Below are 25293 nucleotides of genomic sequence, written 5' to 3' on the forward strand. Positions count from 1 at the left end.
AATACCTGAACTTGTCCTATCTATTATTTAACAGATCCAGATGAGTATACTAACAATCTGTGCCTGGTTTACATACCACAAGTTTATTATAATTATCCAAATTCCACCTACCCTCCCCTTCGCTTTTCCCTTCCCCCCCCCCCTTTTTTTTTTTTTTTTTTTTTTTTTTTTTTTTTTGTTGTTTTACTAACCTCCCACAGGGGTTGGGACCCTCGGAGTTATTACATGCTGCCTGAAATTGGTGACCACTGGTTTACTACTTATTATGGGAACCCAGATCACCATAATACTTGGACTTAGTGTCCTTTTGACTGTACTATCTGTTTTGTTTGTTGCTGTCTTCCCCATGTCTGTCTCCTTCCTTATGTTTTCCTTTAGAAATAGTCGTTATAATTTCAAAATAACCAAACGCAGTGATGGGATAGAGGCTATTGTGACCTTAGTTTACTACCTCACATTCATTAGCAATAGACACACATTTAAACATGTGTAGAGTCCTTTCTCACAATGTCCGGGGATTCAATTCGCCTATAAAGCGCAAGAAGGCTTTTCTAGATTATCAGAAACAGAAACCTGATATAATATGTTTGCAGGAGACTCATTTCACTAACTCCTCATTCCCAAAGTACTTTGACTCACACTTCTCACAACATTATTTGTCGTCCTGGGACCGCAAGAGGAGAGGTGTAGCTATCTTTATCAGAAATAACTTCCCATTTCACTGCACTAACACATACTCTGACCCAGAGGGTAGATTTGTCATCCTCCTTGGAACTTCCCAGGGCCTCAATATATGCATCATCAATAGTTACTCTCCAGCTGAGGCTCAGATCCACACCTTTCAACTAATCTTATCAAAACTCACCCCACTCACATACCAACACCTTATCTGGTGTGGCGATTTCAACCTTACTATAAACCCATCACTAGATAGCAGCTCCTTAAGGCGTACGGACATAACAAAAGCCAATAGGAAAAAGATCCTTCAACTGATGAAGGAAAATCATATTGCGGATGCTTGGAGGGAGCTAAATGGGCCCACACGGGGATACACCTACTACTCACCAGCGCAAAAATCCTACTCAAGAATAGACCTTCACCTAACTTCTGCTGCAACCCTCCCCTCGATCCTCTTTTCTAGGCATATCCCTTCATCATGGTCAGATCACGACGTTGTCCTATCAATGTTCAAATTTGACATTGTAACCTCTAGACTATTCAAATGGAGGTTGAATGAGTCCCTGCTTACTGACCCTACCATTTTAGCAGACATTAAAAAAGACCTAAATATCTATTTTGAGGCCAATAACACTGGGGATGTTTCACCTGGCTCTGTGTGGATGGCGCACAAAAAAATTCATAACCGGATCTCTAATTAAAATTGCCTCTACTAAAAAGAAACAAAGATCGGAACAACAGTTACAATTGGAAAACAAACTTTCTAAGTTGGAACAGGCAAACCAAACTAATATGTCGCTCTACTTAATCAAACAGATCCATGATGTTAAACTACAATTAAATACGCTATTAACAAACAGAACTGAAAAAACATTGACATGGATTAAATCATCTTTCTACAGATACGCCAACAAGCCCAGCAACATGCTGGCCCGTATGCTCAGGAAAAGGGAACTTTTAAATAATATTCCCTCCATCAAGGACCCGACTGGTCATATTACGGCCCACCCAGAAGTAATATATAATACATTTCACAAATACTACCAAACGCTATATACTGCCCCCCAACACCCCCCTCCGCGACATCTTCATTCTTTTCTAGAAAAATTGGCACTTCCTAAAATATCCACCCCAGCTGCTGCCTCCCTTCAGACCCCTGTCACTGTGGAGGAGGTAACACTAACAATTAAAAATCTAAAAAAAAATAAAGCCCCCGGGCCCGATGGCCTTACTGCGATCTATTATAAAAAATTTGGGGACGTACTTTCATCCCACATCCAACAATATTGTAATGCTCTACTAAATGGAAAGCAAATGCCATCTGAATTCTATACAGCTCATGTGACAATTATCCCTAAACCAAAGAAAGACCATCTATACCCCAAAAATTACAGACCCATCTCTCTATTGAATGTAGACTTAAAAATGTTCACGTCCATCATCACTACCAGGCTTAATACCATTCTACCTGGGCTAATACACCGCGACCAAGTAGGATTTATACCCAAAAGGCAAGGCCCAGATAATATCAGACGAAATCTTAACCTCATACACTCAGCTAACCACCTCAAACAATCCCTTTTGGTGTTAGCTCTCGATATAGAGAAGGCCTTTGATTCGATCTCCTGGTCCTACCTATTCGAAGTCCTGGCAAAATTTGGCATTCCACCAAACATTATATCAAGCCTTAAATTGTTATACGATAGTCCTACGGCCTATTTAAAACTACCCTCTAATAAACCTACTCCTATCAATATACAGCGAGGCACGAGACAAGGTTGCCCACTGTCCCCCGCCCTGTTTGCATTAGCTATGGAGCCCCTGGCAGAGGCAATCCAAGTTAACCCCAATATACATGGGCCACGAGACCTGGGCAAGCAGTATAAAACAAGCCTTTTTGCGGACGACCTACTTCTGACACTCACCAACCCAATTACCACACTCCCGAACCTATTCACAGTCCTACATGATTTTGAGATGATTTCAGGCCTCAAAATTAACATAGATAAGTCGGAGGCCCTATTCATCAATACCCCAAGAGAAGTGCAGAATAACATAGTTTCCCAATTTAAATTCACTAAAAAAGATCATTACCTAACCTATTTGGGAGTAAACTTGACCCCGCATAAGTCGTCCCTATTTAAATGGAACTACCTCCCGTTAATAAAGAGTCTCCAATCAGATCTTGCTAGATGGTCCTCCATGACGCTCTCTTGGCTCGGCAGGTTACATGCCATTAAGATGGTTTCCCTCCCAAAATTTTTATATCTCTTCCGGTCCCTACCCATTCCGATACCGTCTAGAACAATACATGAGATCCATATCATGATCTCAAAATTCCTTTTGGCAGGGAAAGAGACCCCGGATCAGACAAAAAACCCTATTTAGACACAGGAGGTTGGGTGGATTGTCGCTGCCCAACTTTATGCTGTATTACAAATCGGCTCAACTAGCCCAGCTAGCATCGTCCTGCACTGACAAAAACACTCAACCTAGATGGATTGAGTTGGAGTCCTTTTTGTTGACACCTTTTTCCCTTCCGGGCCTTCTTTGGACTATGCAAAAACTCCCAAAGGGTATACACATAGCAGCCCCATTCACTTTCCATTCCTTAATCATTTGGCGAAAAGAGAGATTTAAGCATAATCTCCAATCTAAATCCTCCCTGATGACGCACCTTTTCCATAATCCTGACTTTTTGCCAGGGCTGGACCCCCGCCCGTTCTCATGGTGGATCTCGAATGGCATCCTCGCTTTGAGGCAGCTTTGCACCCCTTTTCACACGTTGCTTACCCGACAAGAGTTTACTCAGAAATTCACCCCACCAGCAAGAGAGGCACTACGCTTATGTCAAATATTTCATTTTGCTAACCAGATATTACAACATAGGGTCCCTCCGCGCCCGACTAACTATGAACAAAGATGTATGATAGACCCCTTGGGAAGAGGAACCATTTCACTCATTTACTCATCCTTAAATGACACCCAGGGAGATGAAAAACTAAAATGCATGGAGCAGTGGGAGGCTGATCTGAATATATCGATGTTCTTAGAGGAATGGCGTAGAAGTTGTATTACACTTACCAGGGGAAGTTGTCAAACTTCGTTAATTGAGGCATCTATTAAGCTCTTGCACAGAACCTATCTAGTTCCAAGTAAATTGCACACCATATACCCTAACACATCAGATCGTTGTTTTCGGGGATGTGGGGCGCGGGGCGACCTAGAACATGTCTGGTGGGGATGTTCGGTGGTCTCGGCACTGTGGAGAGGGGTGCGATCTGTGGTGGAGAGAATGTCCGGCAAGAGAGTTTTATTAAACCCTACAGTGTTTCTTCTAGGGACTAAGATACCGGGTTCTTCCAATAAATTTCACAATTTGGTTGCCCAGCTCTGCATGGCAGCAAAACTACACATTGCATCGAAATGGAAGACTCCCTCGCTTTCGCTGACGGCGGTAATGGACAAGATGAACACCATACTTCTCTATGAGCGTATCCAGGCCACGAGAAACGACACATGGGACATTTTTTACCAGACTTGGCGACCTTGGATAGACCTGGATGTTAATAGTAACCTGGAGCAGACCTTATTATTATCCTTGTGATGGTTTTGATTCTGTTTGCACTCATTCCTGTTGCAAAATGCTCAATGGCTATTAACCCCCTCCCCCCCCATCCTTACGTGTTATCCTTCTTTGTCTATGTCTTATTGTTTTAATGATTACTTTGAATAAGTTAAGTTTAGTCGTTCTTATACGGCTCATGTCCTTATGTTACATGATTTACAATTGAATGATAATCCCTTGCAAGGGACAATTACTGTTAAATTTTATTGAGAAAATAAAAATCTATTGAAACTAAAAATCTTTGTATCTGTCCCAAAATGGTATCAATAAAGCAGTCAGGTCACCACGAAAAAACACAAGTTCCTGAACAGCTCCATCGGTGTAAAAATGTTTAAAAAAATGGTGACAAGCAAATTTTATGAATGTCTACATTTTTCTTTTAAATCTTGAGCTGTGACTTACCTTACTTGCGATGGCATTAGCACTAGGTCTTGCATCAAAAATAAATATTTTGTGGGACTGTGCGTTGGCGTCCATGATGGACTGCAGATACTTCTCATCCTCCTTGCACCTCTTCCCACTGCCTCCTGGCATGGGCTGGCTGCACCGCACGATTGAAGCCTGAGTCTCTGGATGAATCCATGATAGAACCTAAGAGAAGAAATCTTTATTATAAATATCAACCAACATGGGGCTTTAAGTAACTCCTAAAACAAATGTATGCTGTGTATAGTCTGAGACTACCAGTCAAAAGGGATACAGTGCGCTGTGCCTTGTGCTGGGGGGGGGGATCTCTGAGTTTGTAGTGGAAATTGACCTGTAATTTTATGTGCTGAAAATCATGGCAAATGCGCAGCAAATTCTGCATGTTAAATAGGTGGATTATGTAGGAGATTTTGTTGCAGATTCATCACAAAATCCACTGCAGAAAATGTGCAGCTGAAAATTTCAATCTTATCAACATAACCTCCTTCCTTATAACGCCCCCCCCCCACTCAGTTTTATACTTGTGTACACACAGGAATCCGATCCTTGGCCCTGAATGCGGCCACCCTCCGTAATTCGTCATCAGACATAGTCACTGGGACGACTAGTATTGCCGGATAGCTGTCACATAGCTCGTACCGATCGTTCAGTCTGGAAATTCTCCAGCTTTCGTTGGGCAGCCCCTGCAAGAACAGGTAGAAAATGATCACTAAAAAGTTCCAAAAAAAAAATGGAAATAAAGTTCTAAACATTATTCCATATTCCGCATACAAAGGTAAAGGCAATAATAACCACTCACCTGCCTTTTGTATTCTGTTATGGGGTCATAAACTTTCCAGCCATTTTCAGAGAAAGTTTCTCTATACTCGAAGGCAAACAAAGGCTGGAAAGGGAGAATAGTGACAGGTTATGGGAAAAGAGACATTATACTTTTTTTTTTTAACTTAAAGGGACCCATTTTTAGTCGGATATAAGGAGTTGTTCACTGCCTGCACAGCTCCTTTTTAAATATTGTAAAACCTCCCGCACTGGGACTGTTCCAGTGATCTTGTTGCCATTGTTATGCCATGTGAACCCTGCAGCCAATCAGTGGATGAAATTGGGTTTCTGCGCTCTCACGTCCTCCGTTTGAGGGAAGTGAGAGCGCATCAGACTGATAGCGTCCACTGATTGTTATGTAATGTGAGCAATGCAGCTAATGTCATGCAAATCCTGGCAAACCCGGCGCCGACATTCCTACAACGGTGCCGGTACAGAAGGTGAGCATTTTTATTTTTTTTTTAATTATTATTTTACAAGGGGGATTGCTTCATTTCTTAATTTATAAAGGGTTTGTCTAGGTAGTGGACAACCCCTGTAAGAAAAGTTGCAGCATGGGAAGTAGAGTGTCCTCTAATACCATGGTTCGGTTCCCATATAGCCTCACGTTACTGCCAGCATTTCCATGGGGCGATGCACTGCGGATACCGATGATTTTGATGCCGGCACAAATGACTCAAGTGCTCTGCTCATTCAATGGCTGTTTACATGGGCTGATAACCGGGACCGAATGCTTGTCTTGTCTATATACACATTATCTTTCCCCGGACAGCAGCCCTTGGGCGGCCATCTATGCAGGGGAGATGGTGTGAGTGAGACAGCTGCAATGCTGAACCAGCACGGCGGCCCCTTCATCCTCCAAATCAGTGCGGACCCCCAAATGTCAGACCTCCATCAGTTATATGCGTGACGGCATATCCTAGTGATGTGCCCTCTGTATACAGGAGTGACCTAAAGCCCACAGCAATCCTACCAATTCGTGACTTAAAGGGAAAGCGTAACCCAGGAGACTTTCAAACACAGATTTTCGAAGGCGTCCATCTTGCTTGTAAGCAAATCTCATGTTTCTTATGTCCTTTAAAAAAAAAAAAAAAAGTGTAAGAACTGGAAAAATATCTTTCCTGGATACAGTAACCTGTCGTTTATTGCAGAGGCAGAAGGTTTTACCTTGCAAATAATTTCAACCCCATGAGAGTTCTCTCCGCGTCCGGCAGATACGGCGATCTTTTCAATGCGACTTATGATTCCGAGAGGAGCGTCCAGTATCAAGCGATGGTCCTAGTGGGAAGATAATATTTACACGGCAGACTTTACTGCCACTTGCCAGGCAACGATTGAGCAACGATGAACCCTGTGCGTCCAGAACATAGGCTGGCATGGCTATAAAAGCAGAAATGATGGGGGTCCGGCAACAAGGACCCCAGAGCAAAGGTTGTCATTAAAAATCGCATCTTCAATACAGCAAAGCTGCAATGTACACACATCCAGTGGACAGGTATGGTGCCGTAGCAGCCATTGTTTTTAAACCCTTTAAAAAGGTGCCTATATAACAATCAGAAAGACACTCATTTGAGAAGTAAACACGTACGCTAGGCTTGGCAAAGCACGCATGTATTCAATGGGGAGACACTAGTTATTTCCTATAGGAACGTGATCAGGCATGTTGAAATTCAGCATTCTCTATCTACACCTGATCTGAATTTAATGACATGCTTGACGAACATTAAAGGTATATTCTGATCTCAGCATAGGCTTTAAGTCTCCTCACCTCGACATGCTTAGGCTACGTTCAGACTAGCGTTGTGCTAGTGTGCGTCGGGTTAGCGTCGGGCGACGCAGCGGCGACGCACGCGTCATGCGCCCCTATGTTTAACATGGGGGACGCATGCGTTTTTGTTTGTTGCGTTTTGCGACGCATGCGTCTTTTTTGCCGCAAGCGTCGGACCAAGAAAACGCAACAAGTTGCATTTTTCTTGCGTCCGATTTTCGGCAAAAAACGACGCACGCGTCGCAAAACGCAGCGTTTTTGCGTGCGTTGTGCGTTGCGTCGCCGACGCAGCGGCGCACAACGCTAGTCTGAACGTAGCCTAATCATGTCACTCTCCACAAGGAGAAACGATACTTCTTGGATCCCGGTCAGACGCCTCTCAATCAGCCAAACCAGATCTCCACTTTGCACTGATGAGGGGCAGTACCCCGAAATACAGTGTCTGCAAAATCTGTTTCTCGGAGCCTCCATTGGGGGACATAGGAACCATGGGTGTATGCTGCTGCCACTAGGAGGCTGACACTATGCACAAAAAAGTTAGATCTTCCTCTGTAGTGTACACCCCACCGACTGGCATTATACTCTTCAGTTAGTGAGAAAGCAGTAGGAGAAAAAACAATAAGGTTGAAACATAACCACAAACATGAGAACTGTAAACATGAGAACAGTCATAGAATACAGAACAGCGAAAATTAACATGGGAGGGAGCTGTGTCCCCCAATGGAGGCTCCGAGAAACAGATTTTTACGGTAAGCAACCAAAAATCCTGTTTTCTCTATCACCTCTCATTGGGGGACACAGGATCCATGGGACGTCCCAAAGCAGTCCCTGGGGTGGGAAAACAGACTTCCATCAGGTCAGAGGACTCACCACTGCCGCCTGCAAGATCCTTCTGCCTAGGCTGGGGTCCGCTGAAGCGTAGGTATGGACCCTGTAAAATTTGGCGAACGTGTGGATGGAAGACCAGGTTGCCGCTTTGCAAAGCTGTAGAGTGGAAGCCTTGTGGTGTACGCCCAGGAAGCGCCGACTGCCTGGGTAGAGTGAGCCTTTATCCCAGGAGGGGGCACTCTGTTCTTGACCCGGTCAGCCTCCAGAATAGCCGTTCTGATCCAGCGAGCAATAGTCGCCTTAGAAGCCGGTAGGCCTCTGCGTGTGCCATCAGAAATGACGAAAAGAGAATCTGTCTTCCAGAAGGCAGCCTTTCTAGTCAGGTAGATCCTCACTGCCCTGACGAGGTCCAGCTTGTTCAACGATCGCTCCAGAGGATGAGTCGGAGCTGGACAAAAGGAAGGTAGAACGATGTCCTCGTTGAGGTGGAAACCACCTTAGGAAGGAAGGAAGGCGGAGGCCTGAGGACCACCTGGTCCTGGTGGATGACCAAGAAAACGAGGTCGGCAAGAAAGGGCCGCCAACTCGGAGACGCGGCGGACAGAAGTGATGGCCAGAAGAAAGGCCACCTTCCAAAATAGAAGTGACAGGGAAACCTCCCTGAGAGGCTTAAAGGGGGCACCCCTCAGAACGTCCAGCACAAGATTTAAATCCCATGAATCCACTGGGGCCCTGTACGGAGGGACAGCATGGGCTACTCCTTGAACAAAGGTCTTAACCTGTGGCCGAGAAGATAACATCTTCTGAAAAAGGATGAAGAGCGCAGAAACCTGGCCCTTTAGGGAACTAAGAGCAAGGCCCGAATCCAGTCCTGCCTGCAGGAAGGCCAAAATGGAAGGCAGGGAAAAGGACATGGGTGAAACGTTGTTGGACTCACACCAACAGAAGACTTCCAGGTACGATAGTAGATCCTGGAAGACAAAGGCTTCCTAGCATGGATCATAGTGTGAATCACCCGGTCCGAAAGGTGGGACGCTCTTAGAACTGCGGTCTAAACAGCCACGCCGTTAAACTGAGCGACCGAGAATTCGGGTGACAGATCGGACCCTGAGACAGCAGATCGGGTCTGCCTGGAAGGCGCCAGGGGGCGTCCGCGAGAAGGTTGACAATCTCCGCAAACCAAGATCTCCTGGGCCAATCCGGGGCGATGAGAATGACCGGCACCCCTTCCACCTTGATCTTTTTCAGCTTGCGAAGCAATGGAAGGGGTGGGAACAGATAGGGGAGCGCGAACTGCGACCAAGGAATGGCCAGAGCGTCGACGCCCACTGCGAGAGGGTCGCGCGATCTGGAGACGAACCAAGGTACCTTCCTGTTCATTCGGGATGCCGTGAGATCCACATCTGGAGTCCCCCATCGAAGACAAATCTGATGGAAGACCTGTTGATGCAAGGACCATTCCCCTGCCACGAGGCCCACGCGGCTGAGGAAGTTGGCGGCCCAATTGTCCACGCCAGGGATATGCACCGCGAATATCACCGGAACCGTTGCCTCTGCCCAGAGGAGGATCTTGGATACCTCGGCAAGGGCCAAGGAACTCCGAGTCCCCCCCTGATGGCTGACTTAAGCCACAGCTGTGGCGTTGTCCGTCTGGATTCGGATTGGAAGGCCCCTGAGAATCCTTTCCCAGTGACGAAGGGACAGAAAAATGTCCCGGATCTCGAGGACATTGATCGGCAGAGTTGACTCCTGCGCCGACCAACGGCCCTGAGTAGTCAGGTGGCGAAATACTGCACCCCGTCGTCACGTACTGCTGGCGTCCGTCGTCACTACTTGCCAGTGAACTGGAAGGAAGGACCTGCCCTGGGAGATGAGAGGTGACGTCAGCCACCAGTTGAGAGACCGTTTGACTCAGAGAGAGAGTCGGATCGGACGATCCAGGGAGAAGACAGACATGCCCCACTGAGACAGAATGGCTTGCTGAAGAGGTCGCAAATGAAATTGGGCGAAGATAATCGCTTCCAATGTTGCTAACATCTTCCCCAGAACCTTCATGGCCGATCGGAAGGAGGGAGGCCGAGGACCGTGGAGCAAGCGTATGTCCCGACGAAGGATGGATTTCTTGTCTTCGGGAAGGAAGACTTTGGTGTGACGAGTGTCGAAGAGCATGCCCAGAAAGACGATGCGCTTAGAAGGAATAAGGCAGGACTTCTTCCGGTTGACCAGCCACCCGAAGCGGGCTAGGGTGTTGAGGACGATGGACAGGCTCTCGTGAGCCTGAGAAAAGGACGGAGCCTTGATGAGGATATCGTCGAGGTATGGAAACAGAACCAGGCCTCTGACCCTCAAGATGGCCATCAGTGCCGCCATGATCTTCGTGAAAACCCTGGGAGCGGTTGCAAGACCGAACGGCAGGGCGACGAACTGAAAGTGTTCCTGGAGCACCGCAAAGCACAGGAATTGGTGATGTCCCGGGAATATTAGAACATGGAGGTAGGCGTCCTGAATATCTATGGAACACAGAAATTCCTGAGCCTCCATGGAAGCAATTACTGAACGAAGGGATTCCATCCTGAAGTGATTCAGACGAACTCTCCTGTTCAGCAATTTGAGATCCAGAATGGGACGAACCTTGCCATCTTTTTTCGGCACCACAAAGAGGTTTGAATAGAAACCTGTGAACCGTTCTTTTTCTGGGACGGGAACGATGACCCCGGCTTTGAGGAGAGAAGCAATGGCTGCGAAGAAACCCGGAATTAGAGCGGGGTCTCTTGGAGGTCGGGATTCGAAGAAACGATCCCGAGGTCGTGAAACAAACTCTATTTTGTATCCCGAGGATACAACTTCCCTGACCCACGCGTCCTCTACTGAGGAGATCCAGACGTCCCTGAAGAAGAGGAGGCGGTCGCCCAGCCTGGGTAGAGGACTGGGGTCTTGTCGCGAGTCATGCGGAGGTGGATCTTCCGGTCCTGGAAGATCTACCCAGGGAGTAGCGGGGACGCCAGGAAGGAGTGTGTCTAAAGGATACCAACTTCTTCTCTTGACGTGCCTGTGGCCTCTGCTGCTGTTGGTAAAAGAAGTTGGACGTCCCGAGGCGTCGAAAAGGCCGAAAGGACCGAAATTGCCGTCTAGGAGGAGGGCGATGAGGTTTGGACTGGGGAAGAAGGGAACTTGTGCCCCTGGTGGCGTCCTTAATGATTTGGTCTAGCTTGGAACCAAAAAGTCGTGAACCCTGAAAAGGCAGGCTGGTAAGGGACTTTTTAGAAGACAAATCCGCCTGCCAGGCCTTGAGCCGGACCGGACTTCTAAGCACGCTTGTGTGCTAGGATCATGGTCCTGCTGAGGGATCTATGAGGATACGGGGTGGCAGTACACGCCATACTTATAGTCCGCATAGTGGGACTGTTCACTCTGTATTCCTCCGGAGAACCTAAAAGAAAAACGACGCACGTTGAGGTAGATAGGGGTCTAATAAAAGACCCGTGTCCACCTCCTACTGACACTAAGCTAAACTGAAGAGTATAATGCCAGTCGGTGGGGTGTACACTGCAGAGGAGGAGCTAACTTTTTTTTGTGCATAGTGTCAGCCTCCTAGTGGCAGCAGCATACACCCATGGTTCTTGTGTCCCCCAATGAGAGGCGATAGAGAAATTGAGATTCTGGTTCGGCTATTATCCTAAGTCATGTGACAAGGCTCGTTAAAGGGTCGACATTGACTGTTAGGATTGCTACTTCCAATAGGTGGCACTAGAGTTCTAGTCCTCTTCCACTCTGAAGAGATAATTTGCAGATCTCAGCAAATATTTCACTATGTTATATGGGTTTTTTTTTTTCACCATTTTCAAGGGAAACCTATATTTACTATGAGGGCATAAAACTCTTGGTCGTGTGATGGACATGAGACTGCTCAGCACAGCTTCCTGCATGGTACCTTTGGTAGCGACACAAACCTTGAGGCCATAGATTGCTGTATGCCCCCGCTACATCGCAGCACCGTACAAGTGAATGGGGTCCATTGTGACTTGCAACATACTGCGACTTTTACAAGCAAATCACAAACAAAGTCAACCCATTCTGACTTTTCGCTGGTGGCAATGCAACCCAACTCTCTTGCGTTCTGCTGCAATGTAGACGGGACATTCAGCGATGAGACGTGCGTTGCTGCTCAAGTCGCCGCGTAGCCCCAGCCTGAAGGTAGCGGAGAAAGTAGCAATCAGACGGGGTTTGCACCGAGCCGCTGCTTCACATTTTTCATTTTTACCCCTATAGACGCACCCGTTCCAAACTCTTGAAATACATTCTGTAGTTGGTGACGGTGAAGCTTCCCCGTATGGCCCCCGTGAACGGACAGATGTAAGAGATGTCCTTCGCTGTCAGAGAGAAGGAAAGGAGCAGAAGTCAATACCAAAATGCAACTTGAAGGGGTTGTCCACTTTATGGAATAGATTTTCTTACTTAAATGCATGTATTTGGAGCTACGAAAAAAACATTTTTTACAATTGCGTTAAATAACATTTTTGTCCACCACTTCCATCTATAGCCTCAGTGTTGCTCTGCTTATTGCTGGCTGCAGAATGAGTTATCTGAGACTCTACCAGTGAGCTCGTTCACAGGGTCTGACAGGACAGCTTCTAACTCTTTTATCTGTCTTTTTCTAACCTGCTCTCAGCTGATTTAGGACCACATGAAAGGTGAACATGCCGGGAAACAAAAAGCCTGTAAAAGCCAAATGGTGCAACATTATTAATGCAAACCATCTGAAAAAAATATTTTTATCCCCAAATACATGCATTTTGGCAACAACCCCTTTCCTAGATAAATAATCCAAAATTCAATATACCGTTTCATGCACACAGTAAAGCAAAATAAACAGACCCTGTACGGCTGCACCTGTGGACCCTCGAGGTCTGCGTAACGCACCAGTGAGAGTACAGGCATCCAGTATGGAAATTACAGGTGTCACATTATGGATCTTTATAACACTGCAGGCATGAGCCCTATAGGTGACCCCACTGAGACAGGACCTAATGTATACGGCCTTGTTCCGAGTCTCCCTGATGGTAGATGTTGGATTATAGAAGGATTGGGCATGCTGGATTTCAACATGTCCAATCCTTTGTTCTCCATTTACACATGCATGATCGGTATGGGGCTGGGAGTAATGGCCGAGGCCAAATGTGCGCTCAGCTGCCTGCAGTGTATGGACACAATTAAGGTGAGCAAGCAGGATTTTTGTCATTTGTGCCAAAGTAGAATTAGGCTGGGGCTACACGGTGACTTTCGGCGCAACATAGGTTGCCCGGTCAAAGATCTATATGTGAATTGGGTCGCCTTGGGTACCTCAACAAGTCATAATCAGACCCGGCTGGACTTTTTACCGCTGGCTTGTCATGGTACCCCGAGGATAACAATGTGACCCCTTCACTTGTATTGTGCTGGAATGTAGCAGTGACACAGTCATCTATGTCCATGCGACCTGTGTCAGGGCCAAAGTGGCCGTGTAGAGCCCTAGCGTGACAAATACTGACCCATATCTTTAACCACCTCTCCCGGTAGCAGCAGCAGCTCCTCCATCCCGGCAAGCATGACGACAGCTGAAAATACATCAAAAACATATCTGATATCTAACTATAAAGCTGATACAGGAGAGAAAAACCTAAAATCCATCTTCCGCTGAACCCCTGCCAATCAAAGCACCTTCTGCAGCCAGAAGTAAACAGTGTATAGAGCATGACACGGTGCGCCGTGTAGTGGCCATTCTTGGGTACTGCAGCTCAGGTCACATTCACTTCAATAGGAGTAGTGTATGGAGCAGTGGTGTCCCGACTCTGAACACTATGTATGTTAGTGATGCTAACCGCTGATTTTTTTTTTTTGTGGAGCCAGAAGTACCATTTTCCCTTGGGGATCTAATCTTGATCCTAAAGATAGGTGGTCAATTTGTCAGTCCTGGACACCCCCTTTAACCCCTTACCGGCATCGGACGTACTATACCGTCCGATGCCGGCTCCCCTGCTTTGATGCAGGGCTCCGCGGTGAGCCCGCACCAAAGCCGGGACATGTCAGCTGTTTTGAACAGCTGACATGTGCCCGTAATAGGCGCGGGCAGAATCGCGATCTGCCCGCACCTATTAACTAGTTAAATGCCGCTGTCAAACGCAGACAGCGGCATTTAACTACCGCTTCCGGCCAGGCGGCCGGAAATGACGTCATCGCCGACCCCCGTCACATGATCGGGGGTCGGCGATGCTTGTGAATGGTAACCATAGAGGTCCTTGAGACCTCTATGGTTACTGATTGCCCGTCGCTGTGAGCGCCACCCTGTGGTCGGCGCTCACAGCACACGTGCAATTCTGCTACATAGCAGCGATCAGCAGATCGCTGCTATGTAGCAGAGCTGATCGTGCTATGCCTGCTTCTAGCCTCTCATGGATGCTATTGAAGCATGGCAAAAGTTAAAAAAAAAAGTTTAAAAAAATGTGAAAAAAATAAAAAAAACATAAAAGTTTAAATCACCCCCCTTTCGCCCCAATCAAAATAAATCAATAAAAAAAATATCAAATCTACACATATTTGGTATCGCCGCGCTCAGAATCGCCCGATCTATCAATTAAAAAAAAGTATTAACCTGATCGCTAAACAGCGTAGCGGGAAAAAAATTCGAAACGCCAGAATTACGTTTTTTTGGTCGCCGCGACATTGCATTAAAATGCAATAACAGGCGATCAAAAGAACGTATCTGCACCGAAATGCTATCATTAAAAACGTCATCTCGGCACGCAAAAAATAAGCCCTCAACCGACCCCAGATCACGAAAAATGGAGACGCTATGAGTATCGGAAAATGGCGCAATTTTTTTTTTTTTTTTTTTTTTAGCAAAGTTTGGAATTTTTTTTCACCACTTAGATAAAAAATAACCTAGTCATGTTTGGTGTCTATGAACTCGTACTGACCTGGAGAATCATAATGGCAGGTCATTTTTAGAATTTAGTGAACCTAGCAAAAAAGCCAAACAAAAAACAAGTGTGGGATTGCACTTTTTTTGCAATTTCACCGCACTTGGAATTTTTTTCCCGTGTTCTAGTACACGACATGCTAAAACCAATGATGCTAAAATCCCCCGGTCATGAAGGGGTTAAAGAATGGCTGATGCCTACAGGACTGTGATGTGTGCTTGCGCTGCCCCAGCCAACTCTCGCTATGAGTTGAGGACATCCCCTTTAACATTCTCACCTTTGTAGGTATATGGCACTGTGGTATCTCTGTGCAGAAATCTCGTATCTGGGACCCGGGTGCAGTCGCATAGTTCTGGACAGTCACATCCTCCTCCTCCTTCTTCGGTTCTGTTGACAGTAAACGTGTTATTATGGCTTCTTACCGTCACACAACCCCGCACTCACACATTTCTGCTCGCTGAACCGGTTTCGGTTGTCAGGCTTTCTTCCTCGGTGATGCACAGAAGACACTTGTGGTTTGTTGTCCCCGAGAGATAATGCTGAACGTAGCAGAGCAGACGTATATTTATAAAGGGTGTGATTGCCTGCAACTAACCCAACCCTGACATTTCCCAAGGTGATCACCACCAGCTTCACAGGACCAGAGACGATGATCTCCAGCTGGTGTAGAACTACAACTCCCAGCATGCTGCTGCTTGTATTTCACAGCATCTATAGGGTTTATAATTTGCACTGACAGTTCGCTCCCTATAGAGAGACCTGTCACTCCATGTGGGCAGCGAGTGGGGATAAGCTGCTGGCGACCCACCCAGCCAACCAGTCTCTTTTTAAGTATGTTTTTCTCTGAAACTCCGAAGTGTCACACATGCCCCCCATAAATCACTCTGCACCTATCAGCTGCCAGGTTCTCTTTAACCCCCCAAAACGGTCCGCACCTTTCTTCCAAGAGCCATAACTTTTTTTATTATTATTATTTTTACAACCTCAAGACCATATCAGGACTTGTTTGTTTTTTTGTTTGTGGGATGAGTTGTAGTTCTCAGTGACACCATAAAAAGAACTGAAAAAAAGGGGTAAAAAAAATAGTGGAGGAAAAAGATCCACAACTGTATTTTTTCGGATTTTATTTTTATAACTTTTATTGTGTGGTAAAAACGGCGCGGTAACTTGATTCCCCAGATCAGTACAATTACCGTGACCGCTAATTTGTATCCTTTTTTATTATTATTTTAAATGGTAAAAAAAAAAAATCTGAACTTTGTAAAAAAAAAAAAAATATTTGCTTCCATCACAGTTTTCTGAGACCTGTAATTTTTTATTTTCAGTCAATGGGCCACTATAAGGCCTTTTTTTTTTTGCATGGCGAGCTGGGTTTTGATTGATAATGTTTTCGGGATGTCTGATCTTGCTTTTTATTACATTTTTGCTGGAGGTGCCTTAACAAAAAAAAAAAAAAAAAAAAAAAGCAATTAAAGCAATTTATTTTCTGGACATGATTTATTTCATGTAGTTTTATACCTTCGTAATATGAGCTCTTATGATGCAGCAGTACCAAATATGCTGTTTTTTAATTTCTTTATTTCTTGAACAGAAAAACAAAAAAAAAACAATAGAGATTTAGACTGCTATTTTTCCTTAATTTTGTAAAAAAAAACCACAATAAATATATATATACATAATTGTCTAAGGGTCACTTCCGTCTGTCTGTCCTTCTGTCACGGTTATTGATTCGCTGATTGGTCTCGGCAGCTGCCTGTCATGGCTGCCGCGACCAATCAGCGACGGCCACAGTCCGATTAGTCCCTCCCCTACTCCCCTGCACTCACTGCCCGGCGCCCGCTCCATACTCCCCTCCACTCACCGCTCACACAGGGTTAATGGTAACGGCCCGCGGTGTAACACGCTCCGTTACCGCTGCTATTAACCCTGTGTGTCCCCAACTATTTACTATTGATGCTGCCTACGCAGCATCAATAGTAAAAATATGTCATGTTAAAAATAATAATAATTAAAAAAAAAACTGCTATACTCACCCTCCGCCGCCTTTCCCGCTCGCCACGCTCCCGGGACCGCGCCATTGCAAGCGGCAGCTTCCGCTCCCAGGCCTGGTGTGCGACATGCGACGTCATCATAGGTCCTGCTCACACCAGCCCTGGGACCGTCGGAAGCTGCCGCTTGTAATGGAGCGGTCCCGGGAGCGTGGCGAGCGGGAAAGGCGGCGGAGGGTGAGTATAGCAGGACTTCAACGGGCCTTCAGAAGGTGAGTATAGGTTTTTTTATTTTTTTTTAAGTCTCTATACTACGTGGCTCTGTGCTGTATACTATTTGACTGGGCATTATACTACATGGACATGCATATTCTAGAATACCCGACGCGTTAGAATCGGGCCACCATCATATATATATATATATATACACATACACATATATATACACACACACAACAAACATTCTTTTTACATCTAGACTGTGAGCCCCAATGGGGACAGTGCTGACAATGTCTGTAAAACCCTGGAATTAATGGTGCTATTTACGTGACTCAAAATAAACAAGTTTTCACTATTTTTTTTTTTTTACACCCCATGGGACTTGAATGAGCGATTGCTTGTGCTATATAATGCAGTGCTACAACATATACAGTGAAATTGTGAGATTTGTCCCGTACATTAGTAAATATCTGATTAACACTGGACACTGTCAAGACTGCGTAGTATAATATATATATTAACGGTGTAGATCCTACTGGTCAGTGTAGTCCAGCAGGTCCAGGAGGGATAATTGCGGAACAGCACAGTGCAGAGGTCTTAGAATTGCTTTTTTGGGGGTGGTTTATGGGGGAACGACAAATAGCAGTGGTAAAAATGACAAATCAGTAGTGATGACGGGTTCTCCGAAAAGCGCAAATCTTCCAATTCACTGACAGCAAACAGAGGTCTAATAATTCTCCAATATTTCAGGATTTAGCTTTATTTACACCAACATAACATTCAATATATATATATATATATACACACACACACTACAAGTCCTACAACCCCTAGCACAGTGTGAATGTGAGTGTGTGTGTGTACACACACACACTCATATATGTACTACAAGTCCCACAACCCCTAGGACTCGCAGAGGCCGCTGGGACATGTAGTCCAATCACAGCACACGAGCGGCGGCTCTCCAAAACTACAAAGAAACTACGACTCCTATCATCAGACAGAGCTCCGGAGCGCCCTTCTCTCCCACCCACAGACACAAGGACAAACCCTCCCCGGCTCCCGTCCCCTCCTCACCGGCTCCCGTCCCCTCCTCACCCGCACTGCCAAGTAGGAGGATTCGCCCGGCGGCTCTTCACCACTTCCTGAAACAAATCTCGCGAGATTCTGGGATGTGCCTGATCAAAGAAAGGAGGACTGACGCTAGAGGGCGCCACACACGTCCTGCGCGTAGCAACCAATCACAGCGTACATTTTAATTGGAATCCTGCTCTTGAAATGTGAAAGCTGCGCTCTGATTGGTTGCTATGGGCAGCAAAACCCTGTTTTTTATTTTACACTGTTGATATTGACCATAATACACATTTTGCTTATAAAATAAAATCCAAAACTCACTGAATTATTTCTTCAGCGATATGTATCTCGCTATTTTCTGGTTACAAATGTAACCGCATTTAATTTCATTATGTGGCAATACTTTGTGGCGCCATAACACACGACGCATGTCTCAGCCAAAGTGTGGCATTTAACCCGCTACTTGCCCAAATATGCGGATACACTAATAATAAAAAGCAACTGTTGGTGCTATATAAATAAAATTATGCATTATTATTCAAAGCAATTACCACTTTTACTATTAATACTTTAGTATTAATTAGTATTATCTAGTATTAATTATTAATACTTATTATAATGCACAATTACATTATTTTTAAATCGTTCGGTCAGTCGGATTGTGGACGGGCGCCGCCTGTGAGGACAGAATTATCATCGATGTCATTGTAGGGCACATAAGTACAGGGTGGGCCATGTACATGGATACACCTAAATAAAATGGCAATGCTTGGTGATAACTTCCAGTTTGTGACACATTAGTATATGAATGGGGGAAATCTATTCAAGATGTGTGGTGACCGTGGCGGCCATTTTGAAGTCGGCCATTTTTTAATGCAACTTTATAAATGGCCCACCCAGGTGTATCCATATAAATGGCCCACCCTGTATATGACAGCACAAAAATACCGCCTGTAGTGCAAAATTATTAAAATTGGAGCCAATGCTCTGCTCCAAAATCCAAATACAAAAGGCTTTAAATATTCTTTTACTTGATTGCAATGGGAAAACACGTCTATTATAATAATAATAATAATTATTATTTATATAATAATTGTTGATTACATGGTGCTTTTTATGTCATTTTTTTGAGGCAACATGTCATGTTTTGCTACAAATTTGACTTACAAATCAATTTACGTTAAAAAAAACTGCAAAAAAAATTTTTTTTTAAGTGATTTTTTTAATGTTCACTTTCAGTCTGTAAAAGGTACGTTAAAAAAGCATAACCCGATGTTGTATTGGAATGGCGCGGCGAAATTGAGATTTATTGACCCATTTACCCTCCAATCCCCTCCCCCCACAAAAAAAAAGAAATAAAATGTCTCTGTTTTTTAGAAAATTGCACAATAAAATTAAGCAGTTTTTGCAAATATGTGCGATATATCCTGATGGTAGAGCTCGACGTGGACTTAGGCTAGAGCAACATGTCGAATTTGGTCGTGACACAGAGCCAAAGATTCCTGTATAGTGCAAGTGAATGGGATCGTGTTGCCTAGTTATAAGCGAGCACGCTCGAGCGCTAGTCAAACATTTCGGCGTGCTCGAATACTATGATGGAGTCCCCGCGGCTGTTCGACAGCCGCAACGCATGCAGGGATTGCCTAACAAACAGGTGACATAGGACATCAATATCTTCTGACCGGACAACCCCGCTAATAAGTGTCTAATATTTGATGCACCATGTGCCTATCTGCAAATTGAGCAAAATGTTATACTTAGTATTTATTAGCATGTGTGTTGTTTCGCCAACCTGTCCAAGAAAATATCTTCTGCCGCCTAACTTTTTAGACGCGTAGCGGTATTCAATCCATGCATCACTATATTAATAATAACACTGATAAGAGAGCGGTCACATACTTTACTGTAAAGGTAAATACTTTGCCGATAATGTTTATCTAAAATTCTGGACGCTCCTTCAAAGGCTTCACAGAAATTCGAAGCATTGCTGTGTAACCTGCGCATAAACATCATTAGGAGCATTTCTTCTGCTTGCAAACTTTTTTTTTGTGTGTAACAGTCATGTCTACTGCCAAAAAGTAACTGTCCTGGAAAAATATTCCTTACAGCAGGAAATATACTAATAGTACCCCTCAAAATTAGATGAAGCAGCTGTTTGCCCAGGTTTAGTTTCTGAGACCTCCGGTGACCTGCTGTTACTGCTCACAGGAATTGTGGCTATCCTCACCTATAGTATTAAAGGGAACCTGTCACCCCCAAAATCGATGGTGAGGTAAGCTCACCGTCATCAGGGGCTTATCTGCAGCATTCTGTAATGCATTCTGTAATGCTGTAGATAAGTCGCCGATGTAACCTGAAAGAGCAGAAAAAGACATTAGATTATACTCACCCTAGTCAAATGGGTGTCTCAGGTCCGCTCCGGCGCCTCCCATCTTCATTCCATGACGTCCTCTTCTGGTCTTCACGCCACGGCTCCAGCGCAGGCGTACTTTGTCTGCCCTGTTGAGGGCAGAGGAAAGTACTGCAGTGCGCAGGCACCGGAAAGGTCAGAGAGGTCCAGCGCCTGCGCACTGCAGTACTTTGCTCTGTCCTCAACAGGGCAGACAAAGTACGCCTGCGCCGGAGCCGTGGCGTGAAGACCAGAAGAGGACGTCATGGAATGAAGATGGGAGGCGCCGGAGTGGACCTGAGACACCCATTTGACCAGACCGCAGCGGGACCGCCCCTGGGTGAGTATAATCTAACGTCTTTTTCTCCTCTTTCAGAATACATAGGGGGCTTATGTACAGCACTACAGAATGCTGTAGATAAGCCCCTGATGACGGTGAGCTTATTGATGATGCGTATGCAGCATCAATAGTAAAAAAATCTAATGTTACAAATAATAATAATAAAAACGTTACTCTCACCCTCCGACGTGGCGTCCTGTCCTCGGCAGTGCAAATGGCAGGTTCCGGTGCTAAGGATGCTATGCGAGAAGGACCTGCCATGACGTCATGGTCATGTGACCGTGACGTCATCACAGGTCCTGCGCTCATACCAACCCTGGGACCGGAAGCTGCCGCCTGCACCGCACACAGGCGACAGGACTACAAGGGGCCTTCGGATGGTGAGTATATGTTTATTTTTCATTTTTTAACCTGTTACATACGTGGCTGGGCAATATACTACGTGACTGGGCAATGTACTACGTGACTGGGCAATACACTATGTGGCTGAGCAATATACTACGTCACTGGGCAATATACTATGTGGCTGGCCAATATACTACGTCACTGGGCAATATACTACGTGACTGGGCAATATACTACGTGACTGGGCAATATACTATGCAGCTGGCCAATATACTACGTCACTGGGCAATATACTACGTGACTGGGCAATATACTACGTGACTGGGCAATATACTATGTAGCTGGCCAATATACTACGTCACTGGGCAATATACTACGTCACTGGGCAATATACTATGTGACTGGGCAATATACTATGTGGCTGGGCAATATACTACGTGACTGGGCAATATACTATGTAGCTGGGCAATATACTACGTCACTGGGCAATATACTACGTGGCTCTGTGCTGTATACTATGTAGCTGGGCAATATACTACGTGGCTGGGCAATATACTACGTCACTGGGCAATATACTACGTGGCTCTGTGCTGTATACTATGTAGCTGGGCAATATACTACGTGGCTGGGCAATATACTACGTCACTGGGCAATATACTACGTGGCTCTGTGCTGTATACTATGTAGCTGGGCAATATACTACGTGGCTGGGCAATATACTACGTCACTGGGCAATATACTACGTGGCTCTGTGCTGTATACTATGTAGCTGGGCAATATACTACGTGGCTGGGAAATATACTACGTGGCTGGGCAATATACTACGTGGACATGCATATTCTAGAATACCCGATGCGTTAGAATCGGGCCACCATCTAGTGTATATATATGTGTCTCACTGACTTTATATATATATATATGTATATATATATATATATATATATGACTGTATATATGTTTTTACGAATACTTGAGCTCATGGATCCATTCTATGTGCATTTTGCAAGCTGGCGAGAAAAACTTGCCATACGGATGACACACGGATCATTTTTGGAGAAAAAAAAAAACGGATCATTTTTGGAGAAAAAAAAAATCGCATCCTCGCATTGAATAAGGATCACTGTTCAGGAAATTTTCTGGGTATCTCGGCCATCAAAAACGGACCGTATTTTTATACGTTGTGTGTGACTCCGGCCTTACTAATATTTTGTTTTTACTTTTATTATCTGTGTCTTTGTCTGTGGGATATGCTATGTCTCGCTTTCCAACCTCCAGTATTATATGTGACCAGATGTTCACCGGTATATACTTTGTATGCTCGCCATTGCTTACTTTGTACATACATGTCCTATTGTTAAGGTTTTTTGTTCTTTTTTTTTTACCATCAGGGTTTCTACACCAATTTGTCTGTACGTTGGGATTTTTGCATCTTCTCTCAATATTCTGGTACCTAACAAAGTTTTAATAATTTTAATATTTTCATGATTTCAGTCCCGGCACGTGTTTTTATTTTTTGTTTCTTGCAGTAGTGGCCGGGAACCTTGACAATGAGCAGTAAAAAATAAAAATCTGAAGAGGATTTTTAATAAGAGGTAGATTGGAAAGTTGCTTGTTTTTTTCACAAACATTTTAGATAAGATAAACCCTTTAAAATGGCTGATAGAAGCAGTGTATGGACCCGCAGTCCAGGGTCAGTGTGCCCCACATGTGTATGAGCCCTTATTGAGTGAGACACAGTTTAGTGGGCTCGATATCCCATTTTAATTTTTTTTCATAAGTCTAAATAATCAATTTGTATATAATAGGCTTCTATAAGGTGGATACGTGATAATGAAATGCGGAGGGTTAATCCAGAACATACCTCAGGCCGACATTCTCCAAGTTCGGGCCAGACTGTCTTACGGATTATGTGTAACGTCCGGCTCTTTGATCGAATCCCTGACAAGTGTTTAATGTAGCTGATTAGTTATGTGGCCGGTGATAAAGCTCAGCCGCTTTCCTGTGTGGCGGGCATTGTGTAATAGTCACATGTAGAGCCAGAAAAAAAAAATCCTGGTCTAGCCATTTTTCCATCGTGAAGAGGAAGTGGTATTTAAAGCAATAACAAGGTCTCCGGGAGTACGTAGTTCTTCACAAGGTCGTATAAAAATAATGCTTTCAGACAACTAATTCTATAAGAAATTCAGTAACTGGTGTAAGTTTAGCCCATTAAAAAGACTCTCCCATTTGGGCCATGATGGACCAATCGGCACACTACTTCCGTGAGCCAATACGGGCCCGGACTGGCCGACAGGAAAACAGGAGAATCCTCCGGTGGGCCCCCATGTGGGAACGAGCTCTATTCTCCACTCCACCTATATGAGAAGTAATTGGCACAATACATTTGTTTCAGAAAAGGGCGTCATCTCAACCTTCATTTAACAAACTACCCCGCTTATCATTATATACAAACATAAGCAATTTTTGTGAATGTGATATTTCATGCAGCTGAACAGTCAATGTTACTGGTGGGCCCTTGGCACCCCAGTCCGGCACTGCTCTGGCCTATAGGCGTCCCACCACTGGTGGCGCAATTAAATCACCGTATCGCTGCACCTGAACTTGTACTCTTACAGGAGGAAAAGTCTCGGCCGGTGAGCTTGTCAGAGACGTGGGGTGAACATAATTATTTTATGGGGAAACTCAGCGGGAATGAGAAATTATTCAGTGCGACATTATTACTTTTTTGGGACCAATTTTAAAACATCAATACGTGTTAAAGGGGCACTCAGGGGGGTATTACTTTATGTCAGTAAGTGGGCACTTAAGGGAAATCACTACTATATACAAGGGTACACTAGGGGCATTACTACTATAAAGGGGTACACTAGGGGCATTATTACTATAAAAGGGTACACTAGGAGCACTACTACTTTACAAGGGGGCGCTCATGGTATTACTACTATAAAGGGGTACACTACGGGCAATACTACTATACAGGGGTACACTAGAGGCAATACTACTATACAAGGGTACACTAGGGCCATTACTACTATAAAAGGGTACACTAGGGGCATTACTACCATAAAGGGGTACGCTAGGGGCATTATTACTATAAAAGGGTACACTAGGGGAATTACTACTATTAAGGGGTACACTAGGAGCATTACTACTATAAAAGGGTACACTAGGGGCAATACTACTATACAAGGATACACTAGGGGCAGTACTACTTTACAAGGGTACACTAGAGGCATTACTACTATACAAGGATACACTAGGGGCAGTACTACTTTACAAGGGTACACTAGGGGCAATACTACTATATAAGGGTACACTAGAGGCATTACTACTATATAAGGATACACTAGGGGCAGTACTACTATATAAGGGTACACTAGGGGCAGTACTACTTTACAAGGGTACACTAGGGGCAATACTACTATATAAGGGTACACTAGGGCCATTACTACTATACAAGGGGACACTCATGGTATTACTTTAAAGGACAGTTGGTGGAATTATAGCTGTCAAGTGGGCACACATGGGGAATTATTACCATCTAGAAGTCAAAAAGAGGGCAGTGCAAAGACACTAATATTTAGGAAGTACGGTATTTAGGGTATGGCATAATACAGCAGGGGTGGCAATAGGCATGGCATTGGGGGTATTAGCAGGATGGAGAGTTTATTGGGAATTGGTGTTAGAAATGTGAAAAGTAAAATGTGTTTGTTGTTGAGTCGTGGCTGGAGAAGTTGTCATGGCGGTCCGGGCTGGATGGAGAAAATGGGAAAAGTGAAAGAACTTGCAGAACTTTACTGTGATCACTAGTATCTATCTCCATTTGGTTACTACA

General features: G+C 44.8%; 1 protein-coding gene across 1 annotated transcript in view; it reads right to left on the reverse strand.

Moving 5' to 3' along the window:
• MTMR2 (myotubularin related protein 2) overlaps positions 1-18472 on the reverse strand; it is a 29940-nt gene extending 11468 nt beyond the window's left edge. Inside the window, exons 1-9 of the mRNA XM_069759181.1 lie at positions 18409-18472; positions 15381-15490; positions 13676-13741; positions 12423-12517; positions 6719-6829; positions 6525-6626; positions 5532-5615; positions 5266-5415; positions 4709-4897 (exon numbers count right to left, since the gene is read on the reverse strand). Coding sequence (XP_069615282.1) covers positions 4709-4897; positions 5266-5415; positions 5532-5615; positions 6525-6626; positions 6719-6829; positions 12423-12517; positions 13676-13733 — 789 coding nt within the window. The 5' untranslated portion in view covers positions 13734-13741; positions 15381-15490; positions 18409-18472. The remainder of the gene's footprint in view (positions 1-4708; positions 4898-5265; positions 5416-5531; positions 5616-6524; positions 6627-6718; positions 6830-12422; positions 12518-13675; positions 13742-15380; positions 15491-18408) is intronic.
• Positions 18473-25293: the final 6821 nt, after the last annotated feature.

The sequence above is a fragment of the Ranitomeya imitator genome, chromosome 3 (assembly GCF_032444005.1).
Source record: "Ranitomeya imitator isolate aRanImi1 chromosome 3, aRanImi1.pri, whole genome shotgun sequence".
Classification (NCBI taxonomy): domain Eukaryota; kingdom Metazoa; phylum Chordata; class Amphibia; order Anura; family Dendrobatidae; genus Ranitomeya; species Ranitomeya imitator.